Source organism: Mus caroli, unplaced genomic scaffold (genome assembly GCF_900094665.2).
Source record: "Mus caroli unplaced genomic scaffold, CAROLI_EIJ_v1.1 scaffold_20142_1, whole genome shotgun sequence".
In the NCBI taxonomy this organism is placed as follows: Eukaryota; Metazoa; Chordata; class Mammalia; order Rodentia; family Muridae; genus Mus; species Mus caroli.
In genome coordinates this window covers 3,723-14,914 of record NW_018390755.1, presented here as the reverse complement: position 1 = coordinate 14,914, position 11,192 = coordinate 3,723, and the positions used below count along the sequence as shown (strand labels likewise).

The following is an 11,192-nucleotide window of genomic DNA, read 5'->3' as shown; positions in this document are numbered from 1 at the left end:
AAAAAATAAAGAAAGCTTTTATAATTGTTATTAATTGGTAATTAAATATTAGTTGTGCCCAAGACAATTCTTTGGCCAGAAAAAACATTATTGTAAAGTCATTTTTCTCATCCTCCCAGCCAATCGTTGGCCCACGTGGGCCCAACTAGCTGCTGTGGGGCGGAGTCTTAAGACACACAGTTTCCCCTGTTCCAGCACAAATAATCTAGTCATGTGCTGTAGATGGTGCTTTAAAATGCTGAACAATCAAACCTTAATTTGTATATTAATAGTCAATTCTATATCTCTGAGCTCATAATTGCTTGAGATAGTTCATCCCTCAGATACTATTAATTCTCAAATTTGCAATTGCTTATGCCTATTTCTAGTTAATAAATAAATTATGCACATTTGACTCTTAATAACTTTTCAAACTTTCTAGTTACAACGAGCAGTTAGTTCCTAGGCATTGCTAAATCTGAGGTTGACAATTCTCCTTTAGGAGCTGCACAGTACTCAGAATTGTGCATACTGGTTCGTAATCATATGAATACAGTATGGGTATCACTTGGTGCAGAGAATTATTGCAGGGGGAGGTCCAGCCTGACTGTTTCTGAGTTCCCTGTGCGACATACCTGGTTTAAAATGGAGATTGGTATCTAATTTCCAGCTAAAAAACAAAAAATATCTAAGGCTCTGTCTCCCCCTCCCCAAAAGATACCAAGAGCCACAGGTGTGGGTCGTGATTGTACCCACGGGAGGAATTGGGTCAATGTCCACCCAAGCCAAGGTTAAAAGCCCACTCATCTACNGATGAGAAAATCATTTGATCACCTCAGTTAAGCGTTGCCTTTTTAAACTTAATTAATAGGGGGGAGAGAGGTTGGAGACCATACTGTTGGAAGGGCAAGCCCTTCACTGCCTCCCACCCAAATAATAAGCCGATTGGCCTTGTACTACGGAGCCAGCTGTCACCCCCTTCTCCCTGTTTCCCGCCTGTCATCCAAAAAGGCAGAGGAATATCAACTCAGTGTTATTCTTAATAAAGTGTATTTCAAATTTGTTCAGTCAAACTTAGCCAGGGTTCCAACGCCCTACTTAAAATGCAACCCGGAACTTACCTATTCAGCACTAATTAGCATTATAAAGTCAGAGCCTACAGCTCAGGGCTATTCTGTTAGTGGTTTACTAGGATAAAAAGGACAGTCTTTGCCAGATACAGTTTACCATAAGAAAAGTTAGGGAATCCCACGGAAACAGGTTTTTTCTTTAGCCTAAGAATTCAGGCAGAACTATTGAGCATAAATAAATTTTTTGCCTCAGGCCACCCTTTTCTTTTTTTTTCTTTTTGTTATCAAAAGGGAGGAGATATAGTTTCCCCTCCCCCAGCCTGGAACCTGCTTGCTCAGGGGTGCAGTTTCCTGCCCATTCGTTCTACCACGCCCACTGCTGGACCATGCCGCTTTGCTGTTTGGAGCCACACACGTGCTCATCCTGCTACTGGACCCCGAGTTATTTGGCAGGAATTGGGTCCCTTCCCCCTTCTTTTATAACTGAGTGTCGGAACAAGTAAAATTGAACTTTGATCAGAATGAAACTGTCTTGGCTCCGTTTCTTCTTTTGCCCCGTCTAGTTCCTCTCTTTTAGCCCGAGCTGCCATCTCAGTTGAACCGTTCGTTGCAAGCTGGTGGCTGGCTGCAACACCTAACTTTATGTTCCTTCCTCTGTGGGGAACTTTATCCTCCTGTGTCTCCACCCTCACTGTCCCCACAAACCTGCTCTCCCTCAGAAGATGTGGGTTGCAGGCAAACTTTTTCCTCAATTTTTTTCTTCCAATAGAGACCCCAGGTTTTTACATCCCAACCACCATTCAGACCCAGTCAATACCTGACTTCACTTCAGGCCTTCCTGATCTGTCTTACATCCCATTACACCTAGAGCTTTGTTAGAAAAAAATCTAATTTGACATTTTGAGAAGGTCCAGTCCCTAAACAGGCTTGAATGCCTATGGGTAGATAGGCAAATATCCAAATATCTTGAATGTCAAGATGCTAATGAAATTCTCATATTTGGAACTACTGACACTGGTTAAAACTCCAGCTGGAATTAACACACAAAGGTGTATGAAATAGACCTGATTGCAGCTGTGTGCAGAAGCAGGTGTACACCATCCTGAGTGTATGCTTATGGACAGGTCACAGCACCTAGATGGAGATCAGTGGTCACTTGAGAGACCCTTCCTCATCCTTCTGCCTTAGGAGATTCCAGCAAGTCTCTGAGCTCCCCTCCTCCCACACAGTCAGGCACTGTCCTCCTCACCAGTGAGCAGAGGACAATATCAAGGGCTGTAAGCATTGCAGAGAAGTACACAGTGAGTCATTAAGGCTGCAGCAGCCTGCACTGCCTCCCTCTGAGGTGAACAGCATTTGCTCCAGCACTGCCCCAAAGCTCTACAGTCTTCCTCCCTCTGAGCTCAGCCTCTACCTAGGCTGGAGGGGTTCCCAGGGCGATGCTGGCTGCTAGCATGAATGGTGGCAAGCACAAGACTGATAATCATCTCTGCACCCTGGGGCAGCAACAGCTCACCACAAGACTGCCCTCTGCTGTGTTCTCCCAATGTGTCCTTTACAGCACAGGATCCTAAGCTGCCCTTCGTTCTCAGTGCTGTGGAATCTACTACCTGCAGGAAGGTGACAGAGATGCCGGTAAGGACTGAAAAGGAACCTGCTGACTGATGTCTAGGAAAGGGACAGACCCATGCTCACTAGAGTCATCAGTCAGGGTACATTGTCATGAGACCCAGGAGCAATTGTATGGGGAGTTTCTTGTGACTTTGAAGCAAGAGGTCACCTAGACCCCAGAGCAAGGACAGTGACCCCAAAAACCTAAGAATTTCAGAGGGACTCTCAGCATCTTGTGCTACCTGAGCCTTAACCAAGGTCTGCCCATGTACTTCCTGGGAGGCAGATGTCCTCTGTCTAGGTGATTCCCTATGGGATATACCAGGGAGAGCTGGGAACCTGTTAGCACAGGATGCTCTGACAGAGTAATGTGCTTAGTATGTCTGAAAGACTGCCCATGAAAACACAACATCTGTAGGGTGAGATATGGAGCAAGGCTACACCTCAAGTGCATGGTTTCCAGAATAACTTTTCTGAGTGTTCTGCCATTCTGAGCATGGCAAGAGCCTCAGGAGACTGTGCAGACTCTGAAGTCTTGGGCTATGTTACTTCACCATCTANTGATCAGCAACGGAATAGCACCTCATTCTTGGTGCTCTCCAGTTAACACCTCTTAAATTGTTAACCTGCAGAAGAGAATTCCAGGAGATACACAACAGAGAAAGAACACCTGCCAGAAGGACCTGTGTCCATTGTCCATCACCTTTGAGACCCTGGCCTTCCTGCGAAGTCTCATAAGGCCATCCAAACAGCTAGTTAATATCCTGGAGCCCAGATTGTCCTCTCCATCAATGCATTCTTGGATGTGTCTCTGTAGAAGATGTCCAGGGGAACTATCATAACTGTGGCTCTCAGGACAGTGCACTGGATGGTGACACATGCCATGATAGCCTTGTACCATGTCTGCTCTAACAGGAATCCAAAGCCAACCAATAACATTAATGTTCCCATTGTCACCTGCAATTTAAACTCACAGAGATTTGCTTCCAGGCCTCCTGGTGCTCTGTGTGGGGACTCCACAGCTTCCTCAACTAAGGCTTATCTGACACACATGGAGTCTATTCCAGAGATATGGACATGGTCAGAGGCCCAAGGGTCAGGGCAGACTCTGACATTCTTGGGCTGAGTTTATCCAGCACAGGATGGGTACTTCTCCATTAAAAGACAGGTGACAGGTTCTGATCTAATGCTGTTATTCCACCCCATGTGAACCCAGCAGTAAGTGCCCAAATGCCAATGTGAGGACACAATGCAGTGGTGGAGAGAGCAGGCACAGCCCACTTCTTAGAGTACAATTATGAAATAGGGAAAGCCACACCCAGCAGTGGGAAGCCATAGAGAGTCACTTACTGTGGACATTGATTTGCACGTGCAAGGTTTCAACTTTCACATTGCTGTCTGTTGTTATTAGTGTGTACAAGCCAGAGTCTTTCTCAGTCAAATCCTGGAGCAGCAGGGATCCATTAAGGTACCCAATCTCTCTTCTGCTGTATGATTGGCCGATGAGCATGGAATACCTTGCTTTGCTATATTCTACAATTTTAAAGTATGGACTGCTATCTACGCCTTTGTACCAGGAAAAGGCTTGTGGATCTTTTGGCAGATTATGGACCTGGAGAAGAACACTTTCCCCTTCAGTAGCGTGCCGAGTCACTGGATCAATCCTGAGTTGGGCAGAGTCAAGAGTGTCACAGCACGGGGAAAGGGAGGCTGGAAGGGAAAGGAGAAAAATCATCACATGGGATCATTGTGGTTGGTGGAAAGATGGTGACCTGTATTCTAAGCAGATGGATTCTTCACTCAGCCTAGACAGGTCTGTGGGGGTGTCTATCCCACCTGGTAGAAGTCAACATAATGGCCTCCATTCCCTCAGTGGCACAGAATCTGTCATTTCCTCTGCATGGAGCTCTCTCCTTGGTGTCTCCATGGCTGCCCCCTCACTGCCCTTGGCCAGACACTGCACACACTCATGCACACTGTGCTTTGAGATGATGCCTCCCTCTGACCTTGGTCTCTGCACACCCTACATATTCACTTTCTGACTTTTCTCATTTCTTTGTAGCTGCACTCAACCTCTGACCTCACCTTATACATGTTCTTCCTGTTCTGACTTAGCCCCCAGGACTAGGGCTGGGTAAGGGCTTGGAGCAGGCTGCTCTTCTTAGAAGGCCCAGGAATAATGCTGTTGGGATTTATGTCAACTTGATACAAGCCATAGTCATTTGAAACAGGGAGGCTCAACTGAAAATACAAATACCATAATGACTGCTGGGCAGGACTATAGCAAATCTTTTAACTGGGAGGAACCAGTCCACTGTGAGCATTTATATCCCTGGACTCATAATCCCATTTGCTATAAGATAAGGAAGAGCAAGGTGTGAGGAGACAGGAAGGAAGCAGCACCCTTCCATTCTGTCTAAAACTATGCTGGGTTACTTTGATTTCTTCTGTTGTTTTATGGTTTTTGGTTTTTGGTGGGTTTTTTGTTTGTTTGTGTTTGGTTTTGTTTTTGTTGTTTTTTTTTTTTTTTGCTGTTATTTTGTTTTGTGTGGGGGGGGGGTATTTTTTTTTTGAAACTCTACTGTTTAGTGATAATAAACACACTGGATTGATATAGATAGCCAAAAACCATTGTTCACTCTCTGCACAGAGCAGAAGTAAGTGTAACGTCCTAGAAAAATGGAACCCAGGACATTTTTAGTCAAGCGTGGGACAGACAACCAGGACCAAAGCTTGCCAGTGCACACCATTCTGTATGGACTCCACACTTTCCTTGTGTGCACTGCAAGAGCCTCAACAGACAGGGGAGTCTGGCATCTTAGGTCCTCTGAGATACAAGTGGATGTCAGAAAGCAGAGTCTGACCCATGAGCATTTCTCTCCTGCATATGTGTCCTGCATATAGTAGTCAAACCCCAATATAGGGATAAAAGTGCAGAGAGGAGGTAGTCACATGCCAGCAGTGACAGTGCTCCTGGTAGAAGCCCACCCCCCCCTTCCCCAGCACTGAATAATCACAGAGAATCACTTACTATCCACCTGAAGGTAAATGTGTGCTAATTCTATTTTCCAATATCGATTCAGAGTTTGTATGGTGTAGAAACCTGTGTCCTTCCAGGTGACATTCTGGAGCAGCAGGGATCCATTGCTGTACACTATCTCTCTACCGCTGTGGGCAGGGCCTGGATCGCTTAAATTCTTGACTGTTCTGTGTCGGGCAATCTCAACCTTGTTAATCAAAATCACCCCTTTGTACCAAAAAAATAATTGAAGATACTCTGGAAGATTGTGAACACGGAGAAGAACGCTTCCTCCTTCAGCAACTCTGGGCGGCACTGATTCAATAGTGAGCTTGGCAGGGAAGGAAGGACGCCCACAGGTGAAATGAGAGGCTAGAAGGGAAGAGAGATCCATCAATATTAGGACTTTCATATTTGACTGAGATGGCACCCTGTGTCCTGATCAGCTGTGTCCATAGCTCAGCTGAGGTGTGTGAGTGAGGGTCTCCCTTCCCTACTTGGTGGTGGTCACAACATTACCTCCATGTGCTCCATGTCCCTCACTTGTCATTTCCTCTGTATGGTGCTCTCTCCTTGGATGTCTACACGGCCCTGCTTCATGCCCCTCAGATCCCTGCTCACACGCAGTGTAGATGGTGTTGAGGTGCTGTCCCTTACCCCTTCCCCAGCCTCCTGTCTTCACTCTCTGACTCTATTGTGTTTCTGTTCCTTTTATGGTTCCCTCCGACACCTGATCACCTAGCTTTCTTTACTTATCTGTCATCCTGTCCACTAGGGCTAGAAAATTGTGAGACCCAGTAGTGGTCTTTTTTTTTTTTAAAGAAAGGCTGCCTAAAAACACATCAGATATCTGTGGGGAACCAATGAATGACTGAATGAATGAATGATGTCTCAGGACCATGCAAGATAATGGTCACATTCATATGTTTGTGGTACAGTATTAATAATTCCATTATCTTTGGTTTTGTTTTTGTTTTGTTTTGTTTTTTTGTTACATTCTGGGAGGGAGGGGAATGCATGCACAGGCGAACAATTGCCCATGAGATCATGCCTCTCTGTACAGGTGTTTCTCAGTGGGTGAAGGTGGTAGCAGGACACCTTCCCTAGGTGGAGGTGAGAAGACAACTTGTATTCACTGCTTCAAAGGTTGTCAGACAATGAAGTAAATGCAGATATCCACTGAGCCATATCACTGATCAACACCAGGTGGAATTTTGTTGGAACTTCACAGCTGAGAGCATCAGACTTCAGAACACTGTGCTCATGCTGATTAACTGTGGGTGAGAACACTCTCCCCCAGCCCGAACTTCTTCACCAAGAGTCTCCTGCTGCTGCTAAACCTCTGTCCCACTGTGGCTTCTCTCCTACAAACCCTGAGACTCCTCTCAGGTCATTGAGTTCCTGAGGAGACTCCAAAGAATAGCTGAGTCCACTCTGCTCACACTCTGTAAAGTGTGGGCTCCTCACCCATGATCAGGAGGGCCTGACAGGGAGTATAACCTTGGCAGACAGTAACTGGTGACTTCCCTGGATTCTGGCCTGATATGGCCTCTATCTGCATCATATCTGGTACAGCCCAAATCACCCATTTCTCATATAGCCTCAGGCTCCTCCCAGACAGAAGCATCTTGGGCTGTGGGTGGGTAGCTCTGTGTTCTCTACCCTGTAAATTCTCTGGACCACCAACCCTCTCTTCTTGGCTCTTTCTGTTTAAGCCCTCCAGAGTACGCAGTGACAAACAACCAAACCATCTGAATATCTCTGAGCACTGAGAAAACAGCAGCTCACCCAGGGGTAACCCTCTGTTGTGTTCTCATCCTGGGTCAGTCAGCAACAAAGAGGGAGCCATTGCACTCTCTGTGCAACACAGAATCCCAGCTGGGCACACAGTCTGCCCTGTGTTCTCAGTGCTCTGGAAAGATGGGATTTGATTTCAGGAGGAAGGTGACAGAGATATCTATGAGGGATCCAAAGGGACCAGATGCAGGATGAGTCAGGACAGGGACAGATCATTCTCACTGCAGGCACCAGGCAGGACGCTGAAGGAGGAGAAAGGCCCAGGAGCAGGTGGGTCAGGAGCCCACAGTGCGAGTGTGTGAGAGGAGGTGACCTGGGTCCTAGAATGATTGCTCTGGGCTCCATCATCAATTACAAGGTTTTAAGACGGTGCTCACAATTCCTCTGCCTGCTGAGCTGTGTCTCATGTGGTCCCTGGTCTCCCTGGACTTTCTGGGATACCTTGAACCTCTGTCTAGGTGATTCTGATGGGACACTCTTTCATCCCCAGAGAAAATGCATGTCTGGAATGTGAACATGAACCCCTGGCAGGGTAGCAGGTACAGAAAGCAACAAAAAGTTCTGAGGAGACTATGACAGTGACCTCCAGATACACAGGCAAGATACAAGGTGAGGTCCTGACTCAGGCATATAGGTTTATTAGTATTACTTGAGTGGCACCAGGCTATGCCTGCTTTTCACTATGGGAACTGCAATTCATGTCTGGGGAACTGTCCACATCATTGCAGCCTGTCCCATTTGCTTATAGGAGAGAATGTACTGACCCCAAAAGAAAAGAATTTGTCAGTAGGATCTGTGTCTTCTCTCCCTCCCTCACCCTGGTCTTTCTGGAAGACTCGTAAACCCATCAGGATAAAGGGTTAATGGACTGGGAATCTGCCCTGCTGTTGTCTCCCTTTGGGTCACTAGTGTGACCAGGATACACAGACTAATCCTGGCTCTCATGGAAATACACTGTTTGGTTCCACACGCAGCAAGACATTGACTACAACAGTCTTCTCTGCAGACAGAAAGTCAAAATCCAACCCTAACACAAAGTTCTCAGGGCCCACAGAAGGTGAGGCTGGAACAGAGGTGTGGAGCAAGGGGTTTCTGGTACTCAGCTCCGTAAGATGCCCATGGCTTCCACTGGACCTTCTTTCTTTCCTCAAGGGCTTTTTCAAGGATGTTTCCCTATGAAGGACCCCAAGGGTCTAGACAGAGGCTGATGTCCTTGGCTGACTTGCCCACCCTGCGTCCAGGTTTCTCCAATGTAAAATCAAATGAAGGATTCTGCACAATTGACTTTGTTCTCCACCATGTGTGTCCTGCACTAAATGCTCAAGCCCCAACATGGTGACACAATGCAGAGGGAAAGGAGACACAGGCCAGGCCTGACACTTCTGTGTGCCTAGTGGAGGGACCCAACCCAGGACCCAGAGTTCACAAAGAATTACTTACAGTACACCTGAAGAAATGTGGATGTATTTGATACCAGTTCTCCATGTTTACTTATGGTTTGAAGAGTGTAATATCCTGTGTCCTCCTGGGTGACATTTTGGATCCATAGGGATCCATTGCTGTACAATATCTCTCTATCACTGTGCTCAGGCCCTGTCATACTCGTGTTATAGTCCAGTAAATGCAGTGCAATTGCAAGCCTCCAATTTGTCAGTCCTCTGTACCAGGAAAAGGCTAGAAGATTCTCTGGCAGATTGTCAACTCGTAGAAGAACACTTTCTCCTTCAACCACTTGGAGTGGTGAATGGATGATGACTCTGGCAGTAGTGGAGAGGAGCCAGCAGGTAAAGAGGGAGGCTAGAAGGGAAGAGAAATAAGCCACCAATCATGAGCATGTGTGAGCATCCCTCGCCTTATACCTATGGGTAGGGGTGTGACGAGAATGGACATGATCAACAACATGACCTCCATGCCCTCAGAGCCTCAGAGGGTGTTATTTCTACTGTGTGGAATCCTCTACTCAGGTGTCCCCAGACGAGAATGAACTCTCTAACTTCCTCCTCCTCTTCCTCCTACTCCTACTCCTCCACTCCTGCACACAATCCTCACTTTCTGAATTGTTTTCTATTCTATTTGCAGCTCTATTAAACCATTGACCCTCTATTCTAAATACTCTGATAACCGGTTCACTAGAAAAGGCTTTGTGAAGACAACGATTGGAATTATCTTTTTTGAATGTTCAGTTGCTGAAAAGAACTCAGAAAATAATGGGAGTGAAAAGGAAGGGAAAAAAAAAAACAAAGGAAACAGGAAGGAAGGAAGGAACAAACGAACGAATGAACAAACGAAGGAAGGAAGGAAGGAGGGTAGAAGGAAGGAAAGAAGGAAAGAAGAAAGAAAAAAGGAAAGAAGTAAAGGAGAAAGAAAGGATATCTGCATGGATTCTTCTACGCAGTTCCTAGGTTAGGAGCAAATGACAATCATTATGTTCAAGTGTGATTTAATAACTATGTATTGTATGTGTGGGTTTCCGAAGGCTTGTGTCTCAGTGTGTACATTGTGGGTGCATGACACACACCTGTGTGGAGTGAAGAACAGAGCCTGCAGAAGCCTGTATCTCCATCTACTCAGTGAGAGCAGAGGAATGAATTCAGAATGGTGCTGGGAGCCATGGCCTCAGTCATGACCTTGTGGATATTTTCTAGCTTACATAAACTATCCTGAGAGAACATATGTGGTCATAACAGTAAGAATGTATGTGGGTAGAGAGGACACTGTGTTGTTGGTTCCAGGAGCTGAAGATTGCCACCTGACCTTCAGAGAGCCCCCGGGCTTTTCCCCCCTCCCTTGGAGCCTCCTCCTGTTTATGTTTATGTTGCCACTACTAAAGTTTTCAGAGCTTGAGCAGTAAGATTGACTTGCTCTCATTCTTCCTGTCTCTTTCCCTCCCACTCTCTCACTCCCTTGCCCTGGGTCCCCGCTAATTATCCTTGCAGATCAGGACAGAATGGCCTGTCACCACACACTGAGCCATCTTGCTGGACCATCAAAGTTTGACTCCTATTTGGAGATTCACCCTGTCAAGATGGGGACCACTGGGATTCCAATGCTAGTCAATGTGACTGATTTTGAATAGGAGCATCTGAGGATTTTCTCTCCCCTCACCAGCTCCTTTCTGCTCAGAGCTTCCTGCTGCTGAGCCTCTGTACCTCAATGCACCTTCTTTGCCCCAAATACAAGCAGACACCCAAGTCTTCTCCAGATGTCTCCTATACAGAATATTTTTGTTTTCAGAGTTTCCCTTCCCACACAAAATCAGATAGCTGGAACACTTACCTATGAGCAGAACCCTTTGCCAGGGGGTACACCCATAGCTGAAAAGCTGGGAGGACACCTCCATATCTCTTCTCACTGTACTGGCCTTTCTCTGAGGAGACCTTCAGATCCTGCAAGGCCCCTGACCTCTACTGTCCTTCCTCCTTCTGAGCTGAGTGTTCTCTCAGGCAGGAGCACTTCACAGAATCCTATGGGCTGTGGGTGGTGGGGTCTCTGACCATGACACTGCTCAGTCACTTCCACTCTCAGTGCTGCCCCGCATCTTTCTCACATTTTCTCTCTTTATGTTTCTTCTCCAACAAAACCTTGAGCAACACAGCTGATAAGTATCGACATGCCCTCAGAGAGCAATGATTCATCCAAGGGCTGACATCTGTGACTCCTGGACATGAGTCTGTCAGCATCAAAGAGGGAACCTCTATCTTTCCTATGTGTCCCTG

At 46.5% G+C, this 11,192-nt stretch overlaps 1 protein-coding gene across 1 annotated transcript; it reads right to left on the bottom strand.

Moving 5' to 3' along the window:
* Window positions 1-4,002: 4,002 nt before the first annotated feature.
* Window positions 4,003-10,816, bottom strand: LOC110288811 (pregnancy-specific glycoprotein 22-like). The gene is made up of 3 exons (XM_021155060.1): window positions 10,753-10,816; window positions 5,692-6,051; window positions 4,003-4,370 (listed from the first exon to the last, which is right to left on the bottom strand). The coding sequence occupies exons 1-3, from the start codon at window positions 10,814-10,816 to the stop codon at window positions 4,003-4,005; spliced, it is 792 nt and encodes a 263-aa protein (XP_021010719.1).
* Between the last annotated feature and the right edge of the window lie 376 nt (window positions 10,817-11,192).

Bases quoted from the DNA above. Each gene is read 5' to 3' on its own strand.
- LOC110288811 (XM_021155060.1), bottom strand. From the start codon at position 10,816: ATGGAGGTGTCCTCCCAGCTTTTCAGCTATGGGTGTACCCCCTGGCAA. The intron at 6,052-10,752 runs GTAAGTGTTCCA...CTTCCCTTCTAG, and splicing joins GCAAAGGGTTCTGCTCATAG to CCTCTCATTTCACCTGTGGG. The intron at 4,371-5,691 runs GTAAGTGATTCT...TTTCCCTTCCAG, and splicing joins CATTTACCTTCAGGTGGATA to CCTCCCTTTCCCCGTGCTGT.